At 36.9% G+C, this 22842-nt stretch overlaps 1 protein-coding gene across 11 annotated transcripts in view; it reads left to right on the top strand.

The window, feature by feature from the left end:
• TJP1 (tight junction protein 1) overlaps window positions 1–22842 on the top strand; it is a 190405-nt gene that overhangs the window by 36392 nt on the left and 131171 nt on the right. For all 11 annotated transcript variants that reach the window (XM_042039671.1, XM_042039673.1, XM_042039670.1 and 8 more), the window contains one exon: window positions 4090–4222. In XM_042039671.1, coding sequence (XP_041895605.1) covers window positions 4090–4222 — 133 coding nt within the window. The remainder of the gene's footprint in view (window positions 1–4089; window positions 4223–22842) is intronic.

The raw sequence follows: 22842 nt of genomic DNA on the forward strand, positions 1-22842 counted from the left end.
GACATTAGTAATTTCAGACATAATTTAACTACAAAAACGTTGGGTAATATAGAAAGTTGTTATGTGTGAGTAGAATATAAATATAGCTTTTATTAAGAGACTTGTATTATACGCACGCCATCTAATTATTTTATATGTATTAAGTCATTAGCTCTTGATATGACACTTCACCTTGAAGTCACTGTTGCACAGTATTATGTTAGGCTACTGTGCTTGTCAGTGGAATACAGATAGTGAAAGTTTAAGGTTTTTGCTTATTTTACAAACTAGAGAAATAATTTAGAGTCATGGTTATGTAATGTGATATGCGATCAGGAACCAGTCAAGGTCAATGAAACCGTTGTAAGAATTGTGGATAATAAATAAGGACCTCAGACTCCAGGTGGGATATACAGAATGGTTCTATTTTACTTGACTAAAATTTTCAAAAGTTAATGAATAGGGTGCCTTAATTTAGGATTCCTGTGATGAGCTCCATTAAAAAGGTGTTATGTTTCCAGAATATTAAAGGTATTATTTGAACAGAAACAGCAAATTTGAAGCAAGGTATCAGGAATTGTTCATTACCTTCAAAGATCCTTATGCTATATTCTACTTTTTAAAGCTCTAGACTTCCTTGAACATATCATTCCTAGGCTTTTGTTCAAGAGTACTTGCTTTGAAGTAGTTGATGGGCTGCAGATATTGTAAAAGGGCTCCTAGAAATTTTTCTCCTTTAGCCTGTGATAATTCCTCTATACTCCTGATGCAGGTATTACAGTGACTTAGCAATTTACTTACTAATTTGCTATTAATATTGTATTAATTTGTATTCAGAAATTCAAATAAAAGTTGAAAGTAGGCAATTAGAGGTAGTAAATGTCATTAATTATTTTTTTAACTTGAGGTTCAGATGCCAGAACCATGGAGCATTGCATTATAGTTTCAGTATTCATTTAAAAATAGTCAACTTTGTTTCTCTGTGATTACAGTGAATACTCTGAGAACACAAAGCATAATTCAAAAGAGACAAGGATTTTAAAATGCTATTTTTCAAATATTTTAATAATTTAACTTAATCTCAAAACACTTTGGATCTTTCCTCAAGAGTTCGCATTCATGTGGGTTTATTTTGCAACTTAATAGTCTTAACTTTTGAGGTATATTCATTGTGGAAATGTCTAGTGTTTGAAGGAGTTCCTGTTGCAGTACTGCATGAATGCTACTGGAAATGGATTCTTGAGAGTTTCATTGCTGCATCTGGCATTCTGCAAAGCCTGGGTAAAATTGATCCAGGTCTGTCTCAGGTCTGTTACTGCTTCCCGTTGCTAAAACTGTAGGAGGGGCAGAGGCACGGGAGAAGCTGATAGTTAATTGGTTTGCACTTGTCCCAAAGTTTCCTCATCAACCATAGAGTCAAAAACCCCCGTAATGCTGTTAGCATGGACATCTCACCTCAGACCTTTCCTTTGGTGTACATACAGTGCAAAGCTTCCCAATATCAATGATACTGATTGGATTTTTTTTTTTTTTGGTTGGTTAAATAATACTTTATTTGCTTGTAAAGAGATCTAGAAATTAATGATTTTATAGGATTGGAGGGAACAGATAAATTGTGATATTCCTTCTCATATAATTATATTTTGAAAGTTAAATCTAACTTAAAAACCACTCTTCTGTATCTTAGAAGCTAACAAGTAACAGCCATAATTTATTCTCTGCAGAATGAAGTGATGGCTGGATTCCAGTGGCAGCAAGTTCATTTTTTCAAGTGGCTTTAAAGAGCAACTCTCCTAAGCAGAAGGGCCTTCAAAACATACCACTAGTATAGATCTTTGTTAAAACTGTATAACTTTGATTACCCTGCTATTTGTACTTGTTTGGGATTTTTTCATGTAAGTAGTTTTCTTTTTTCTTTTTTTTTTTTTTTTTTTTTTGAAAGGCTTTTCAGTATCAGAAAACATTGAAAGACTTGCTGCTTAAAGAAATGTGCATTTGTGGATAAGAACCTAAAATAAATGGTTTGAAATGCTATTCAAGATAAGGACGAGCCCAGTGGATCTTACAGCTGTTAAACTTTTCTATTAAATATAAGGAGGAAGTCTAACGTGCCAAGCATTTAATTCATCAGAGGTGCATTTGATGATTAATTAACCCAAATTATAAGTAATGGAGTAGGCAGCTTTCAAAGATCTTCTGTAGAGAGAATAAACACAGTCTCTGACGGTATGGGAACAATGGATCTCTCTGAGCACTCCAGCATCTGCATCTGCCATGGACACAGTGTGTGCACAGTTAGGTACTTGAGCAGAAATGTTATAGAACAGACATTCATACAATAGAAACATGCTGTCATCATAAATGCTATTGTCTGTGGAATAAGATAGAGACTGAGCAGTTGTCTTTCTTTGGAAATTTGTCCTGGTAATTCTTGAAGACATTTCAGCAGGGAATATGTGGTGTTCTTGAAGTTTCTGTATTCCAGTTTGTGTGAGCAAATATGTTGCTGTAGTAGGCAGGCATGGTTCTCAGAACTCAATCCATATATGATTAGACAAAAAAATCCAGTGCAGTTTCAGCAGGAGTTTCATATTGTAATTAAGATATATGGATATTATAGTTACGTTTTCAGGTAGAAATTTGCAGTTTAAAGCTGGCAATAAGGTAACCCAAGGGGAAAAAAACATCTAACCAAATTACTGTGTTATCAAGAGAACTTACAGCAAGATGTTGGTGTGTGTGTCAGTGTGCATGTGTAAAAACCCCCAAAAATCAGGCATCTGAAAACAGAATAGCGATTTTGTAGTTGCAGTAATTCAACAAAAAATGAAGGGCTTTATTTTTATAAATTGAATAAGAGATTTGAAAGGATTTGCTTTAATTTTCAAGTTTGGATATTGTAGCAACAGGCTGTCCCATGGGCTTGTTATTCTGATCATGGCATTGTGTAAACCTGGAAGTTTCAGTAATCAAACAAGTGTGTTCATCATGTGGTTATTGTATTTTGTATTTGGAATTGTGTATTTCAGGAGTTGGTTTGTTTTGGTGATGCATATGTTTTGGAAATCTCCACCTTCCTTTCTTTTTTGCACAAACATTTATGTCCATACTAAAGCCATTAATTCTAAGTAAAAGAACCTAAAAACCATCCTCTTTTGTGAGAGGAATCTGAACGGTTTTAGAGAGAAATACTGAACTGCTGTCCAAAGACTAGGGAAATGCAAAAAACCCCATATTATTTCTCATTTAAGCTAGTTTTTGAAATTTTCTATGGCTGCAGTTGAGAAATAATATGAAACAAGTGTAAATCTGGACATGAAGACTTTTATGTTTTTATGTAATTCTTGCTGAGTGTATTTGCTGGAATACAGTTTTCCTTTTTCTAACGTGTCAGTCTGACTAGGGACTATTTTGCATTTAAAATATTCCCCTCACAAATCCTGATACACTTAGTTAGTTGTTAACCCCATGCAGTTCTGTTCATTAACGGTTTCCAGCAAGCTCATTGAAATATGGATTGCTTCCTCCAAATATTTTAGTTATGGACTCCCCCTAGGACTATGTGTAGATTATGATATGATGAAAGGCCTTATAAGGTGTAGTTGCTTAATATATTACCCCTGTAACTTAAACAGGTGCTATTAATGCCATTACTGTTTGTTGTTACTCATTGCTAGAGTAGCTGAAGCACCATCAGCCCTCAAACTGGAAAAGGTCAAAAGCTCCTGGTGATTTAACTGGCAGTTATCAACATGTATCACAGGACTTGGATTGCCACTGAAGCAATAGAGAAGAGCATTCCTTTTAATTTTTCAGAAGTTAAATATATTTTTCTATAATGTATCTTTTTTCTGATTCTATTCACTTTTGTACGAAAAAGATAACTGCAGTATGTTTTTGACAAAATTTGCAAGGAGTGTGGTCTTGATGGGAGCTAGAATTCTACATGCTTGTGGGCTTATTTTGGCACTTAATGATTGAAAACTGTCACTTGGAATGATATTTCTTATATGTATAGCATGGGAATGTGTTTTCCTTTGTATATTTTCTACTATAAACAAATAAAAGAATGTATTCTTTGTCTGATATGTGGCTCTTTTTGTTTGGCAGGGTAACTCCATCTTCCGAAAATCCCAATGGTGCTACCTGTAGTGTAAGTCAGGGAAAGCCCTCTTTAAGAAGAATAAAAGGGAGAATACACAGAAGCAAAAGTCTTGATAGCATTGATTTCTGTGAATTCACTGTAAGTACCATACCTTTTACATTTATCCTCTGTGAAGTTAAAAGAATCTTATTAATAAAGCAGTTTGCTTCTTGCATTCTGTTTACCTGTTCGTCAGATTAGCAAAGGTATTGTACTTAATATTTTAATTGCCTTGCTACGTTGCCAAATATTAAGAGCAGTGGTGTCACTTGTATAATTAGTAATGTACAACTATATTCTTGTTCTTCAGCAATCATGAGAGATAAATTTTTATGTCAAATTTTAATGTTGCCTGTGTAAGATTAAGAAATTGACTGGAAATTGAGTAAATGTGAAAAGTGAATGAGAAATTTCAAATTTTATTTTTATATTGCGATTTTGGAAGTTACTTTTAAAAACAAACATTACTTTTTACAAAACCTACAAAACTATTTCATTTGCATATGGCAATAATAAAGTGCTAGAAAAGGAAATATATTTTTCTAAGAGATGTATATGCTTATAGTACTTGAAAGCTGGAATCACAGGTGATATGTTACTACAGTTAGGCAGTACTAGTATATACCTTTTCTCTTCTCTTTGGTTAGGTGGTAGGTGTATTTGTGTTATAGTTTCTGAAACTTCAATGTGATCATGGCAAAGAACCATGACAACCTCCCAGCTAACTGGGGAGAATTCGGTCAAAACAATGTAATTTTTAAATACTTAAACAATGTCAAAGAATGTGCTAAATTATAAATTGGTTATGAAATACAAGCTTGAAAGAGCTAAAAAATATGTACTGTCTTTCAAATGTAGAAATCAATAGTGATGTGAAGATACTGTCTGGCATTGCATAGTACTAGAAACAATATCACTAAAATGTTCAGATGGGAATTGGGGAAACTTCTTTAAGGCATAACAGTGGTTTGAGTGTGTTGTCTTTCAGGGGGGTTGTTTTTCAGATGATGCCAATAGCATAACTTGTATTTTTTTCCTCAGGACAGCTTTGTTTCTAATTGCGAAGTCTCATAGTGTTATCTTTGGGACAAAGAGCTTGTTGTTTTCTGTTCAAGGAAGTAATGAACTTACTAGTGAGGGTTTGGGATGTAGTATGTTGTATGGTGCCCAGATACTTCTGAATACAGCCAGTCCTGCACGTCTGGGTGCCCTGGCTGGGGAATGTGTGAAGGAGCTATGCTCAGGATGTGCTGCCTCATTTCCAGCTGCCTTTGGTGTGTCTGTGCTAACTGTTGTCACAGCACTGATACCGCTGTAATCATTGCTCTGCTGAAGGTTAGAAATTCCCTTGGGGAGCAAAATTTCCTTCTGCTTTATGGGTCTTCATCTGTGTGGTCCTATTAAGAAATTTTATCTAAATCTATCTCTACTCTTGGAGCCTTCAAAGAAAAAGAGATTATAGCCAATGATAAAAAGAATTTCTTGCTTGCCATAGGACCTTTGCAAAGACATTTGAGACAGATAACAATAGGCTGGTCTGTATTTGTAGCATACAAATGTGTATAGTATGTATATATATTAATTCATACATTAATAGCTAAGTATTGGTAATTAGGATCAGGAAAGGAAGTTCACTTTTTCTGAGGTCTCATGTTAAAGGATGATACAGGTTTGCATAGCTAAGCACACAAATCAGAGTTAAAAATACGGATTTTCTTGCTGCTACATAATTTAGAATCACACTGAAATATTTCTTGATGCTGTAGAGTTGTGGTTTTATTGTTCTAAAATTGTGATTAAAAATAGATCTAAAGAAGTAATTGAATAAATTAGTGTGCCTAAGTCTTTCAAGACTGCCCTCAGAACTGAACATTTTCCATGTTAAGAGTCTTCATCTAGTAAAAACACTCAAACACTGGCAGACAGAAAAAAATCAGAAATAAAAGTTAAAGCACAAAGGAGCTTTTAAAAATGTTCTCTTTACAACTATTTTATGCTGTAGTATATTCATTTTATGCACAGCAAAGATTAAAATTTTCATATTTAAATATGTGGATAACTTACATGCTGACAAAGTAATGTCAGCATCCAGTGAACTGTTGGTTTCATTCATCATGTAATGAGAATGAGATCCATTAGTAATACTGAAAATTGTTGGGTTTCACTTTAAAATAAGTAATGTCTACATGCATCCTAAACTAATCTTTTTTGTAAACCTTTTGTTTAAAGGTTTCACTCAGCAAATTCTTACCGAGGACAAATCCTAACAGCAGAAAGACATAAAAAATAACTTATGCTTTCTTTTCTTCACGTGAATAAATGTGTCCCCTGTGGGAAAGTTCTGCATTTCAATGCAATACGCCCATACAAAAATTCGATACACAAAAATGCTATATGTACTACTTTACTATGACTTCACCTGAAGCTGGGGGTGAGTTGTGGGAGCGGCATTAAACTGGGAGGCTCATTAAAAAATAGGTTTATTCTTTGCAAGGGAGGGAATAACCAGTGAAGAACCTTTTGCATGTGTAAAATTTCAGCAGAGGCCAGGGAGGAACTACCCGGGGTGCCTTCAGAGGGTTGTCTGAGGGTGATGCTGCAAAGTCTGTTGTTTACTGCAGTTAGTAAAATATGAAGTTTGCGATATTAATGGCTTTTGGTTGTACCTGTGGCTCTGAATATGGGTCATCTACCTAAGAGTGCAAGAGAGGTCCTTGTCTGTGAAACCTCATTATCCAGTGGCCTGCTGCTGCTGTGACCAACTGCAAGCCTCAGGTATTCGGATGTCCCTGCTCTGGAAGCGTTCAAGGCCAGGCTGGATGGGGTCCTGGGCAACCTGATCTAGTGGATGGCATCCCTGCCCACTGTGAGGCATTGGAACCAGATGACCTTTAAGGTCGCTTCCAAACCAAGCCATTCTATGATTTGTGTGAGACTGTCAAAGCACACAATTCCCAGCTGGTGCATTGCATACCTGTATTTACATCCTGTACCTGGCTCACCTGTATTAAGCTTACAACACACTTCCAGAAGGTCTAAGTTCTTCCTGATTACAAGTGGTGGGAGTCTGCAGGACTGCTGAAAAAATGTCAGCTTTATTTCTTAGTGATACCTCTGCTGTCTTAAGTGGATGATACTGGGGTTTGTAAGTGATGCTTCTTTTTACCATTTTGCTAAGGCAGCAAGTGAGAAGATAAAGTGATGAAATTATGTTAAGCCACAGAGTGATAGCACAGCAACTCCCTTAAAACGTGTATCTGTTTTCAACTTTTTGCACCCTTTTTCTTTTCTTTTCTTTATCCTCTCCATGTATTAGTAGCACCACTTAGTCAGATGAGCACCTGTTCACCCAGACTAAGTAAAATCTGTTTTATTGCCCTTCAGTTCTTCTTCAGTAGAACTTGAAGGGGTATCATCATGCTGTGCTGTGGCAGATATTAGCCCTTGAAAAACTCAGTTTTAGTGATATGTATAAAAAAAACCAACCCTGTATTTTATGTTGAATATTGGTAAATGGTTATTTTCAACCCAGAAATGTTGCAGAACTCCTAGACTATGTTGCAGAAAAAGGGAGAAAAGATAAAGAATAGAATCATCAGCTGTTGGAGGCATGTGTGGAATACCTACTACCTTGCAGATTGAGCTTGTTGTATTAATGTTCCATTACATCCATATTTTAATCTTTATTACACTGAAACAAACCCTGGCTTTGTACAAGCTATCCCAGATAGCAGTAGCAGTTCTGAGCCCAATTCGTCGACAGGGTTTTTGTTGTACTAGACATTGTGCAAACATTAAGTGTTTGCTCTCAAGGACCTTACAATCTATTTCTAATAATAGGTAAGATGTGACTAACCTTTGATTCTTTAGCTGCATATGGCTCTCAAGCTGTTCAAGTGCTGCACTGATGCTAGGGCTTCTGAAGGTCATGTTGGGATGCAGGTGCATTTTGGGACTGCCCTGCCTGAAGGAGCACTGGGAGTCATCCTCCTCACTTGTGTGTGAGCTACCTTGGGAGGCTGTGTGACAGCTCAGAGGTGTATGAATGGATCTCATGGTTGCTGACTGTAGGACCAATTTTGTACATGTCTCATAGCACTACAAACACTGACCACCCCTATAATGTGTAGATGCAGAGAAACTGTTCCCTTTTTCCCTTTGAGTCAGTGCTGACGTTTCCTGGGAATGAGCAAAAGGGAGACTTTGAAAACTTCTATAAGGAGCTCAGATAATGAATTTTATGTCTAAGTTACCTTTTTTCATTTTTAGTTTTGTAACTCTTTGGTTGGACTTGAGAAATTACTGAAATCAACACCTTGAAAAGTGTACTTTTAAAGGAATTTGGATTTAAGCCTTTCCTGCTAAAATCATCCCTTGTGGACAAAGGAGCTTGTCTTGGAAATCAGAGCACTGCAGTTATCTCCAATATGTACAATTCCAGTGCTGGAGGCAGCTGGTGCTAGTGTGCTTTCACTGAACATACACGCAGCTAGGTTCAGTTAACCTGCAGCTGGAGCAAAGCTGAAAATCTCCAGTGTACTTCCACTTGCATAGGAGTTAAAATCCAAGGAATAATTTTGCAGAATGTTATAGCAATGCAGTATTTTTTTTTCCACTTTTCCATTCGTTTCTAGTCATTCCTTTTTCTGGTGCATTGTTTTGTCTCTTCTTGACATGTACTGCCAATGAAGTGATATTCGCTAGAATTGCTGTGCACTAATGCTTTAGAGGTCCATGATGTCAGCATGCAAAGCACAGAAGTAACACAGTAGGGTAGGAGATTACACAAAAGAGGAGAAAAGAAAGACGACTAAGTAGAAAGAGCAGTCTGAATAAAACGCTGTGGAATGCATGACAAAATGAAAGAGACAACAAAGGAAGAGATAATCAGAAAGTGAGACTCAGGTAACACAGGATTGCCTTCTTTGGATAGGGAATGCACATGTTCACCTAGAACAGTGATTTTTAGTGCACTATAGTAAGTGTTATGCCTTTGAACAGGTGTGGTACCTTGTATGATTTCTTGCAGAGGAGCTGCAGAAGCTCGATACTTCTCTGTGTGCTTGCCTGCTCTCATTAGCAGGATGGAGTGATTGACCTCGCATGCTCTGTGGGGGTGTGTGCTCTGCATGTTCTGTGTGCAGGGAGGTGTGTGTGCCCTGGAGTTCTCAGGGAGCAGCTCCCAGTGAGTTGGCTGTATCATTGTGCTGCTGCTGCTCTTACCAGCAGTTTCATGTGCTTTTTAATTTCTAATGAAGTTTCAAGGCTCTTTGGAGGCTTTAGTGATTAACTTGAATGGATGTTTGTGATGATATGTTTATTTCACTTCCCCAATCTCCTTGGTAGCTTTTCATAGCATACAGCAGGCTTAGATTCAATTTGTTGTTGGAGATGCCCTTACCAATATGTTGGGTAACTGTTGCTGTGAGTAGCCCTACTTCCCCAGTGCAAAAAATGTAGTCATCAAAACATAGTACTGCACTATACTGGTTAACTTTTCATGGAGCATATTGCTGAGCAAGGCAGTCTAGTTTGTCCTGAAGCACAGATTTATTGCAGGTTTTTATTTAATTTCATCTAGTTCAAACTCATCTTCCCTTTGAATCATCTTACAAATGACTTCTGAGGTGGTAGATATTGCTCTGTAATTTTATTTTTGGGTTTTTTTAAAACAAAATTCTTCTGGTTTTATACTTCCATTTGTCTTGATTTTCCCGCTGAGTATTTTAATTTGAATATGTGTCTGTAAAACTAGTAAAATGAGAAATGAATAATAACACAAATGATATGTATCAGACTCAATTTCTTAGGATGGAGACATGAGAGCGCTCATGTTCTTTAAAAAGTCCTGCAGGTATTTTGATCGTCTCTGTAGATGTGGAAGGAAGAACTCATTAGCACAGCTGGAGTCTTGTGGATGCCCTTAATTTGTTACTGTTCAGAGAAGTGTGGTTGTTATGCAGCTGTTTCCAAGATTTAAATCCTCTCTGGTAGCTTAGACTTGCCTCACAATATTGTTGTTGTACTGTAACCCACTTATTATAATAATTTAATCTATTGATGGTGTACTGATTTTATACAGTAGTGCCAGTTTTGGCCAGTTTATTTTACCTAAGATAGTTTAAATAATGAAAAAAAAAAAAGGAATATTTAAGCAGTTAACACATTTTACAGTTAATGAAATGAAAATTCTTTACATCTTACATGTGTATTTTTATTGGTCAAGTATATAGAAAAAAGCAGAAAAATACATAATACTGTTTTTAATATATATAGTTAATAGTTTTAAATCAGAGGAAAAAGTTTCATTGGAACAACTTTGGAAATATAATACTGATGGAAAGAGGAAAAAAAACTGCAGGCTTTTGATCCAAGATTATATCTCCTCTGGGAAAGAGAGGTATATTTTCAGCATTGTTTATTCTGTCATCTTGCTTTTTATTTAAAAACAAATCCAAAGTTTTATGTAAGAGCTATTCTAAATGTCAAGGCAAATTATTAAATCTCAAGCATAATACTAGGTGAAGCTTATGCAGCCTTAAGATTAACCTAAGGGAGTTAACGATAAATGAACAAGTAATTTAATTTGCTAAATTCTGAATTTTGATTGACCTTGGTTTGTGTTTCTGAATTCATTCAGACTGATTGATTTATGTTTCTCAACAAATTCAGTGCTCCAGTTTAAGTCTACCAAGAATGTTACCTCCATAATAGACATTATACTAATGACTGTGTTTACATTTAATTTTACTTAGAAATATATTTTTGAGTGAGTGCATGTTTTAGGTTATTTTTATTTCTTCTCAGAATGGCATTATGAATTTGGGCAGATGGAGCTGTACTGAAATACTCTGGCATTTGTTAGAGTAATACCTGCTTGATTACTCCACCACCATTATACCTGGGGGCTGATTGTGACTTGTCAGGTCCATCATCTCTTAAAATGTCAAAAGATATGTAGGCCATTGTGTAGTTTGTCTTTAGATTACATAATATCAGATCCTCTTTGTGTGGTGGTGTAGGATGCTAGTGTCATGTATTTAGTCTCAATATTACAGTGCTCACCTGCTGGTGAACTGCAGCCCCAAGCAGAATAAGGGTCCAATTGTTTGTCCTTCAGCTAGTCCAGAGACACAGGGAAGCAGAGAGGTGATTGAGAATGACCACTATCTGCTTTTGAGATACTTCCGAGCTCCCTTGAATGTCTCAGTTTCTGAACTGAACTCTGTATGGAGCCACATGATGATCAGTGTCGTATTAAAGCAAATTGATGGGATGACTCAGGGAAAAGAGTAACACTCATATAAATGTAAGCTTCTCTAGGTCAATGCTAATGTAATTTTTTTTTTCTGAAAAATCAAGGTTTCTTATTGTAGATTAGATACCTTAATGTTTTGTTAGGCATTAGATACTTGTGTGGTAAATAATTGTTTCTGTCCAAAAGAATTTTATGTAAGTGAATCTAAACTGGCTTTGAGTCTGAGTGCATTTATCTTTCATGCCAAAAATTCTTCCCAGATTTATTTCTCGAGTAGAAGTTAAGATTATATTGCTCAATCTATTTTCCTGTTATTGATAGATTTTATTTGTTTGACCTTTCTTCACTGTTGTGCTCCAAAAGAGGCAGACTTGTTATATATGAGAAAGCAAAGACTGCAACAATTTCTGTTGCAGGCTCTCAACCTTGTGCTCAAAAATAGTAAATAACAGAAGTGTCAGTATGAGTGGCTTTTCAAATATATCACTAGAATGTATATGCTAGTAACATGTCTGTTTTAATATTTTTATTAGGTTGCTGGAGGTTTCTTCGGTTTAGGTTTGTTGGATGTTTGGGCTTTTTTGGCTTTTGTTAATTTTTTTGCCTTACCAGAACTGTTTCCATTTGGAAACTGGAGTTTGGGTGATTAATTCTAATGGGTTTTGAAATTTTATTTTTATTATTAAGCAAAATATGTTGTTTTTGTCTGCAAAAGCTGCTTGGAATTTTCTGTCATTAAATACTTGTCTATGTGTGGGCACCACTGGCATGTCTGCAAAGCTATAATAATTTCATGGAAATAATAATGATCCTATAATGCAAGTACAGTCAGTGTCAGTGTGCAGTCTTTGGTAGGGACAGAAATTTTTCTTGCTGCTTTTTCTAGCAAAAGAAATTGGAATGTTTCATTTGACCTTCAGACACTTCCTTTCTGTTACTGTCTCAGAAATAGGATTCCTTGATCCATGCCTGGCAATACTACAAAAGGTTAAGGATGGGAATATTAGTATTCCACACGCACTTAAAACTTGTGCACTGAAATGAACGGAAGAATATTTTCCTCCTGAAATAGGGGAATTGATCTACATGAAGAATCAGAGTATCTTCATGACTTATCACAAAGACAATAGCCACAGTTAAAATTAAGGCCTTCAAGACCTTAATTAAGGTTTTCAAGAGATTTTAAGCCTCAAGCCTTTCCCTAAGTGGGATTCGCTTAAAGTGCCCATCCGTTGGTGTTCTCACCAAGCAGGGCTTCAGTCAGACAGGTCAGCTTGGTATGGAGGGACTTCAGGAGTGTTCCAGAGGAACAGGTACTGATATATATATGGAAGTGATGCAGACAGTGTCTGCAAGTGTTGCAGTAATACTCAACTTTATTTCAATAAGCCCGAAGATGCACTTGGCCAAATACTAAAGACACTGAGGGTGGGCTGGGCAAGATCTTGAAATACGTTTGGCCTCCTTAGAATTTTTTTTTTCTTTCAAGTTTTTTAAGTTACAATAGAAGAAGTATTAATCAAAGTATTCCATGGCTGTTACTCAGATACTTCAGTCAGGATAGCTACTGGAACACTTCAAAGTAGGATTTCACAGCACTGCATTATATTTCTTTCCTTACACTTTGGAAGAAGGTCTCTTTTAGTTACACCAGGGGATGAGAAGATAGTGTGAGTGCCTGAGCAGCTGCAGAATTCCTCTTTTTAAAGTCAGCCATGCTCAAGTTTATCTGTCACTATACAGATGCTGATGTGCATATCTGTCTATATAAACTACATAAAAATATAAATATACATGTGTTATACATATACACATGCATGCACTTTGCACTTAATATAAAAAATATTACTGGTTAGGGTCACTTTTTGTCAACATGATCTCTACATAAATTTTTAGAGTCTTGTTGACTAAACTCTGCCTGTCACATTGTACCATCTCTGCCAGTAGCAAACATCTCCAAGGGCAGGGCGTGACCCTACACAGGCAGTTCTTCAACAACAGTTGCAAAATGTCATCATCACCCTGTCAAGGTCTGCTTTTACCAACTTTTTTTCCTCTGGTCTCTAGAAGTCCCAGTGGGCATTCAGGAACATGTCATTTATCACTCAAGTAAAATACTGCTTTTTTGAATATTCCTCACCATCCCAAAGAATTCTCCATCTAGCCCTTTTCCCATCTTTGTTGTCCAAATGGCTGGGGAGTGTGCCCAGGCAGGGAACAAAGGCATTTGCCTTTAGCAGATGGCTTATTTTAAGAGGATGTGCCAGTACTAATGTAGGAGAACTGACAGGATACTCTCAGCAGTAAAAAAAAAAAAAGAAAGAAATATGGGCTGTAGCATAAGGTTTTGCTGCAGTCACAGGAAAAATATTAACTGAAAATGTTGTTAAAATAACGGAAACATAATTGCATGCACTGAAAGTTGAAAATGAAGTACATTGCACCCAACTCCCAAGTCTTCAACCTAAATGCAGAATAAAATAAGAAAGATTGATTGTGAGCACCTTGGAATTCAGACTGCATGAATTTGCAAAAATTTCATAGCAAACTTCTAGGAGAATGTTGGGTTTTTTTAGTCTAAAGAAATTTATTTTTGAAGTCTGGGGCTGTGAATGGAAAACAAATTGTTTATAAGCTGTGCTTAGACTGAACAAAAGGGTTAGACTGCGTTAATGGAATAGGGCAGTTAGCGTGGGCTGGCTCATCGTTCTTGCAGCAATAGAGACACTTTCAGTTTGCAGAGATTCTGGTTTCTTTTGGCACAGATGTTCTTTTTGTCCTCTGGCACAGTTTTCCTTGATATTTCAAAGAAATATTGGATGTTTGTTACTCATCTATATCTAAGAGCAGCTTGCTTCTCCCACTGGTATAATATGCCTTTGCTTATTGCTCTGCAGTATTCTGTGAGGGAGCATACAGGACTGGATAACCTCTACAGAGCAGCTGCCTTTGGATATTTGGCACTGCTATTAGCAATATACTATTGGGATCACAGGCTCCTGTAATAAATTTAGCAATCTTGGCTGCACTATGATTATACTTATCTAGCACCCCTCAGAGGTAGAAAATTTGAAAAGTACATATCCTATTCTCACTGTGGTGAATACCACTGCATGAATAGAAAGGAAGCAAGTAATAGTGTCTGTATTTTTATGAAGATTTGATATTTAACTTTTGGTATCTACTGACACCTCCAGCTGTATAATGTGTTGCCTTTCATTGCCCCTGAGGGCAGCCCAGGGAAAGGGGGCTGAAAGGCTGGTAATGACAAAGAAGGGAAAAAATCAGCAAGGAGAAGATCTGCTCTTGGAGCTGCTCAAATGTTCAGAAACCAGAAAGTGCTTTCTCAACCTGCTTGGAAAGTAAGTTAGGAGTATACAGTATTCAAGTCTGAGCAATGTGCTTTTCAGTGAGGTTTCTTGCAGTTCTTCAGAAAGGAAAAATAATGAAGTCACATACTACAGTGTTGCATGGAGACTGTACAACATAGCCTGACTACAACCACAGCTCTTGTTTTCCCCCTCTTAGGAAGGCAGCATGTCTTATGTCTTATAATATGATTATATTATTATAATATTATAATTATTTGACTCTGATAAAGTAGAGTAATATGATTGCCAGTCAAAGCTGCACATCAAAGTTGGATGCTGCCTGAGTGCTCAGGCAGCACTCAGCTGGCCTTTGTTAGGTGTGTTTTTTACGTATGGACTGTTAAACACAGCTTTGTGAAATCATGATTCATTTACTGTAATGAGATAGGGATGTGAGCTCCCACGTGAAGACTCTCAACAGCTGCTAGAAAGCTTTTCACAATTTATAGTTGGACATGCAGTCTATATTATTTCATTCTTAAACATGTGATCCCTGTGAAACTTGGTTGACCAAATTAACCAAGTTTGCCTTTCTTGGTTATCTACCAGTGCTTGCATAATCAGAGAACGATGTGGCTTTTCCTTTCTCTACATTCAAGGTAGGGATGGCCTAAATCAGGTGTTTTTATATTGCACCACTTAACTGAAAGATGTTTCCAGTAACTGGATGCAGTATTTTCTCTACATTCACTTGCAACAGTTTTGGGCAATATAACAAAATAGCTTTGGATACCTGGATGATTACTACAGAACCCAGTACTAGCTGGGCAGTAACAATCCAGGGTGCAAGCACATAGAACTGGCCTGCCTTCATTTCCCCACTTCATAGCAATTCTTGTGAATGTTCACTAGAATTCAGCTAGAATTAATTCAGACACATGTCCAGAAATGTGATGTATTAATCTGAAAGTTCTGCAGCCAATACTTTATAAACTCATATTTGCATTATTAATCTCTGAAACATCTGCTTCATGGATTCAGATCTGCTGCTGTGCATTCTGTGAGGGCATTTTAGGGCTTTAAGATGGGTCCATGAAGAAATATGATTTAGGATGGAAAACAGACAATTTTTAAGAATAAGTGCAAAACCAGGAAGATAATGGATGAGTCAGGAGGATTTGTTGGACTTGATCCCAGCCACCTAAAATTTCCTGACAGGAGCTTCATTTTTTCTTCTACCACTGCAAACTTTTCTGTTTAAGATGGTACTTAGAATGATGCCTGAACTCTGTGGAGTGCTCACAGAAGTGATAAGGCACAATTTGCAGTGTTATGCATCTTCTGCTGATACTGTCTTGTGGAAATGTACCTCTGTGGGCAGCAATTGCAAGTGTAAAGTATCAGGCAAAGTATTATAAGTATCTCTCTGCCAGCATAAGTCTTATAAACTTTCTGATTCTGCTGATAATCTAGGATTTTCTATATGGGATTGTGTTCTTTTCAGACTATACCTTCAAAAAGTATCTTTAATAAATTGGTGGGGCTAACACACTGTGTGGACTTGGCGTGAGGCATTAGGTGTCCTTGATTAGATCATAATTCAAGACTTCTAGCAAAACCAGCTGAAGATCTGCAGTTACATTTTGCCCATTAATGGTCTTCCTTACTCAGGGTTTACAGTGGCTTTTACATTAATGTTGGCACAGTTTGTCTTCTCTTGTTTTCATCTTCAGCTTTTGTGGTGATTATTATTCATATTACAGTAGTAGTGAGCACCCTGTTAGCATCAGAGTCCTACTGTATCAGATGAGCTACATACTTAGAAGAAAACTCACTTCTATAAGCATCAAATATGTTAAAATGTGTTAAAAACTCACTTGTATCAAGTGGAATTAAAAAGGTAGAGATGGCTTATCACCATAGTGAGTTCCCCAAAATTTACCTCAGGGGCACTGCATGAAACTCATAAATGTTTGCCTCTTCTACATTTTCACTTTGGTACACTAAATATTCAGGAAATTGAGGAGAATTTGCCCTGAAATCACTTTTTGTCAGGATCTGCAGTTCCGCTGATGTTAAAACAGACGCCCATACTGCCTTTTCTGTGGTTGATCTAATTAAAAGTGAAGTGAATGTTCAGCATCCCAGCAATGGGGAAGACCTTGTATAAGGATATTAGAATGGAGTTTGTTGAAATGAGGTATTTTGGCAGACCAGAATCAATGAGCGGGATAAATATGGGATTGAACAAAACAAACGTGCTGGAGGGGAACACATAGAAGTAACCTCAACCAGTGTGTTTTCACCCAAAGGACATAGTCTGGAATGTTTGTTTAAAGGTCGAATGTTCTTAGTAGAAATATCATTGAGTAAACACCTCGAGTGAAATAAACAACATTTGAGAGGAAGAAGGCTGAGGTGTAGATATTTTTAAAAATGTTTGCCCTTTGAAAGGAAAAAAAATCAGAGAGTATCAGTTGTCATAGTTGTGCTTACGGTTCATAATGTGATATTAGAGGATAAAGCAATATATTTTAAAACTATTGTGGGAATCCTAAGTGTCAGAAAACACTGTGTTCACTTGTAATGGTACAGGGAAAGCAGAAATTTCAGCAGAACATATAAAAGTAGAAGTGACTTCCTCTTTCATGCAGCTGCTTCTGTTTTCTGGAGTGCAGAGAAGTATTTTCAGACAGTTCCTTGCTGACAAGGAACAAGATGAGAAGAATGAGTCCCTTTAATTATTAGTTTTTAAGCTCCCTGACTAATGAATGAGCCTGATTTTGGTAGTGCCAAATCGTTTTAAGGTGACACCTAATTAAAGATAATTGCATCTGAACATTGCCTGTGGAGATGCTCAAAATTAGTAAGAATTGTCATCTTAGCAACTGTTATTATTAGATATACTTATGAAGCTGTGGGTGTAGGAAATCATTCTTCTACAAGAAAAGTTTCTGGGACCTTTCTGGTTGAAGAGGAGCATAGAGGAAAATACCAGTAGGTATGTTGGAATTCTACCAGAGTTTACCTGGCATTGAGAGAAATGTGGTATGTGATATGTAAACTAGCTTGTAGGCTAAATTCAGAAGTGGGCAGTAGCTACCTTGCTGCTGACAGCTAGAAGTCTGAAGAAATTAAAAAATTTCAGAGCCCCTGGTCTAGTCAAGATTTCTCTGTGTGCCACCTTTGATGCAGATAAATTAGGTAATTTCTAGTTTTAACTATAAAATACACAAAAATGATAAAATGAATGCAGAGATGCATGCCTAATTGAAGGATCTTTGAACCAAACGGGTTGGAATGTATCAAAATCTTTCCCTCAGTTAACACAATGCATTTTCATGGTCATTTTGGAAAAACACCAGTAGGGTGCATAGTTGGGCTTCACACTGATATGGCGTTGCCATTTACTGTAGTTTTAGTCCAACCTTTTTAATGTAATGTGGTGTGGGTTTTTTAAGTTGTTCTTCCTGGGGAAGATTTTCATTGATCTTCCCTCCCTTGTAGCTGTGGGAACAGCTTTAGAACTTGGTTATAGTATATACCAGAAGCTCAAATGAGAAAGGACAAAGAAAGTGTTAGACCTGAAAAAAAAGTGAAAGAAACTCAAGCACTCAGCCCTTATGCCTTTTAAGTCACTTATGACTCACAGTTTTGACTGACTGAACTTGGCAGCATTTGTGGTATTTTGGGTATATTTGTGGAAGCCCACAATAGTGGGTTTTGTCATCCTTTGTATTCAATAATTTAGCATGGATTTTAGTCTTTTAAATTGTTGGAGTCCTTTGAGATCTTTTCAGGAGTGAGAGTTAGCCTTGAATTACTTGAAAAGTATTATTAAATAGATTATGTAAAGAAAGTGTGATCTCCTTTGGAGGTTTTCTATCCTTTAATAAGGGGCAGAAAGCCTGGGAGCAGGGCCAGAAGTAAGAAGTTGGCAGGGACTGTGCCTCCTATAGAAAAGGGAAGGGAATTTGGAGTCTAAACCTGAGCAGAAAAGGAGGTGGAGGAGAACAAGCCAAAAGCAGGGTATGCAGCTTTGAGGAGCAGGAGCAGAAGCAGTGGGAAGCAAGGCATACAGTCAGCAGTGTTTGACCAAACCAGACTGTACCTTCTCCTGCACAGCTGGAGCCAGCCTGCATGTGGTCTCAGACCTGCAGTTGCCTGCCCTTGTCCCGTCCTTGGGGACAGCTCTCTGCAGAGCTGTGTCCCACATCGGCATCCTGCTTCTGCCCCTCGCTAGCAGGTCCCCTGGGGCACGGTGGCACTGCTCAGCCCCACAGCTGCCAACCTCAGTGCTGGCAAGAGCCTGTTGCAAACCTCTCACACACTTTCTGCACTGCTCGGGGTCCCTTACATAACACAGCGCTGGAAGAAATTAAGGATTTCAGCCTTGTTTTGAGTGAAGACGACTCATCTAATCTAGCTGCTAGGAGGAGTCAGCAGAAAAAACTAAGGATGCTTAAGATTTTAAGTGTTTAGTAGGAGGGTGAATCAGCAGCAAACTTGGCAGGGTCCGAGTACTGAACCCCAATAAACTGTGTTTTTTTTAAATTAGAGTAAATTGCAGAAATTGAATGTTTGACAAAGATTTTCAAGAAATTATTCTGACACTTGAAGGAGGGAGCATCATCTAAGCCTGCTTTCCATTCTTTGATTAAACTACTTAAAATGCATTTGAATAAGGTATATTAGTCTTTAAATAAGGTATTAAAGTACTATGCAGTAATATTGTCTTATGTTAAAGATTCTTTATGAAATCTAATTATGTCAAATAAAAAACTTCAGTCATTTTTTAGCCTCTGAGAGCTCTGATAGTTCACAATTTGAAGAGTAGTGCTGAAAGGATGTTACAGATAAAGTAGTATAAACTCAGGTAGACTGTTTCTCAAAGTTGTGTATGTTTTGTACAAAAAACAGGCACTGACATTTAGCTAAAGCTGTTTTAATATTGGCAGAACAGTACCACAAGTAATAGAGCTGCAGTATTTTCAAGTGCAGAAGGTGATTTGTCCTGGACCAGTCTCTTAATACAAAGGTGGAGACTTTAAACACGATGAACAATTTTCTTCTTTTTGATTTTATTTTGTTTGTTTGCTTTGTTTTACTCTGTAAATATGCTGGATTAATTTTGAGTAAAAAGTTACTTCATGTCCCATAGGGACAGCTCTCTGTCTTGCTTACTTGCACTTTGTTTAACTGTGAATTTCAGTATATACAATTAATCAAACTAATGAATTTACAGAATAAGTAAATAATGCCATATTGTAATCCATCTCTCTTGACTTTGCTTTTTGACCTTTTTGGATATTTGAATATTTTTTTCTTCAAAAAGCATGTAGGAAACTTCTGTAACTGCTTTTGTAGAGCCACCCCAAGCTTACTGTCCCTCTGTCCTTCTAAGAACCACCAGTGTTACTGTCTGTGAGGGATCATGTCAAGTAGGTTACAGAGCACATCACATCCACTTGCACACCACATCCATTTGCAGTCGTTGAGACACACCCTGTGCTAATACAGGAGTGGTGCATAGTGGTTTATATACCAGACCACTCTTTCTTCTTTCCTTCCTTTCTTTTAACTATTCCACATTTGCATACTAATCTTCTTACACTTTAGTGACAAGAGAAACTTCAGAACTTGTGATAATTTCTTCATGATGCAGCTCTGACAACACCATCTTTTCATAATTGTGTGTAGGCTAAATGTAGAAGTGATGTAAAGGGCATTGCCATCTCAGTTTGAACACAAGGAAGAAGAAATGAAGTTTTAAGACAGAAAAGCAACTAGAATTGATGAGACAAACAGTATCTTAGCTGATACCACGTATAACTTTGCAGACATACATGCCTGTGTAAGACATTAAACAAGGTATATGTCACAAATATAGATTAATGCTGAACCCTAAAGTTTTTGAAGAGAATGCTTTACCACATGAATGGCTATGTGATTGATAGGAAATTTACTGTATCACAAACAATCTACTCACAGAAAAGAGGTAGGGTCTGAGAACCTAATATAATTTGTTAGTATATAGTCAAGCATTTTTATTAAAAAAGTAGGAGTATTTCCATGGGAAAGCCTACCGGAGTTTTTTTAGCACTTGCTTTTCTTCTCTCCTATTGCTGCATTTTCTCCCATTCTCCAAATCTTGTGCTAATTAGCCTCCTACCTGCTTTTTCCCGATGCCAGTTCTGACTGTCTCACACCACGTTCAGTGCTTGAATCCCCTTCCTTCTGTCTTGTGCTGGCTGAAATCCATCTCTCTGCATGCTAAATATGTTAATTAATTTTCTCATACACTGCCCTGCTATATAAACTTGTTTTCTTTAATCACACATATTGATAGCATAGTTTCTTACAGAATACATGTATTTTCATATAAGTTCTGCAATAACGGAGGAAAATTAACTTAAGAGGCCATATATTCAAATATATGCTTCTCCATAATCCCTAGAAACTGAAAGTATCAGTCAGCCAGAAATGCATCCTGCAGCAGTCCATCTCTGGTTGCATCTCTGCTTCCCCTGTCCATTTTCAATGCAGTCTTGATTTCCTCTTTGAAAATGTGCAGGGAAGGGAAAGCTACAATAGCAGTGAGCAGTGGGATGATATTGTGAGGCAGAAGTGCTCTGCTGCAAAGTACATTGCACTACAGAACAGGGGAAGGAATTTGTACAATTTGTACAGAATTCTGCATTTGGGTTATATTGTCTGTGTGATGGATCATTAGCAAATGACCACTTTGTCCCTAAGGAAAGCCCTGGTCTCTCCTAACTGTTAAATGCTCTATTTATGAAGTCTTGATGTCATTGAGGGTATCAAATGATAACACACAGTGATTACACTGGTGCAGCTTCCTGTCTGCAAGAATGGTGAAAACCAGATGCTGGAGATGTTTCAAGTAAGCATGGGTAGAAAAATCTTTCCCCTGAATAACTCTGTGTTGCTTTTATTTCAGTAGAAATTAGGTTAGACCTTAATCCAAAGTTTTAACATCTTTTTCAAAACTGTTGACCATGCTTGTATACACACAGAAGAGGTGGAGTGTCTGCCCTGAACACTTCCCCTGGCAATGAATTCTGTACTTTAACCAAATTTTAAAGTCTTGTTCTTTTTCTGATTTTTTTTTTTAATTTGCTTTAGGAAGTTCAGGTGTTAATTTGTTAAATCTTCTTTCTGGTAATCTGAGACAAAAATCTAATCTTTATCCATCATAAAAGCATACCAGTTTGCCCAGTTGCAGTCCTTTTCTTACTTAGAAGAGATTTTTCTATGCAATTTTGTATCTTTCCTCTACAGTTCCCTTTTTAGAAGTAATGACTCATAAACCTAGAGTTGAGGTGAAGACCTATTATTTATTCCTGGAGGAAATTATAGTGTTTTCAGTGCTAATTTTCATTCAGCTCCCCGACTGTCTTAACACTTTGTTACCTTTCTTTGGTAACAATGATCAGATGTTTCTGCTGAGCTTTCTGCCATTAAATCAATGGTCACGAAATTTTTTTGTTTGACGGAATTAATTTACAACTGTCATGCTAAAACTTTGATTTGTTTGGTATTTTTGAACATTAAGTTTTATTTGTCTTTATGTTGCCTATTCAGCTGGACTGTTTAGGATTTCTGAAGCTTTCATGGCATTTTTTGGTTATGACTTGACTCTTGTTTTATGTCACCTGCATATACCTTTTATTTCTCTACAGATTACTATTCCTAGGAGATTCAGTCAGAATTATGGAGCAATTCATTGTCATAGTAAAAATAAACTGTTTATTTTTTATTCTTCACTTTATATCCAGATTTTGACTCAATATGATATTTCTGTATTGGGCCAAAATATGCCTTTCCCATTAAGGGTGAGTTTTGAACAAGAGATCTAAAACATTCCTATGCTACCTTAGCACAAGAGAATAATTCTGTGAAAAGCACAGGTTTCATAAAATTTAATTATCTTGGCTAGCCTTGAGGTTTTTTTCATGTTTTAAAGAATTTCATTGTATATTTATTCAATGTGCCAAGGAAAAATATATTGCAATATTTCTTATTTCCTAGTAAACAGGAAACCTGTCACCCTGTTCATGCTTTTTATGAGCATAGGGACATGCAGAACCAAAGTGGGGCATCTTACTCAATGAGGTCCTTTCACCATC

The sequence above is a fragment of the Corvus kubaryi genome, unplaced genomic scaffold, assembly GCF_017639235.1.
Source record: "Corvus kubaryi isolate FWS band 111438036 unplaced genomic scaffold, C.kubaryi_AGA036_p1.0 37394, whole genome shotgun sequence".
NCBI lineage: Eukaryota > Metazoa > Chordata > Aves > Passeriformes > Corvidae > Corvus > Corvus kubaryi.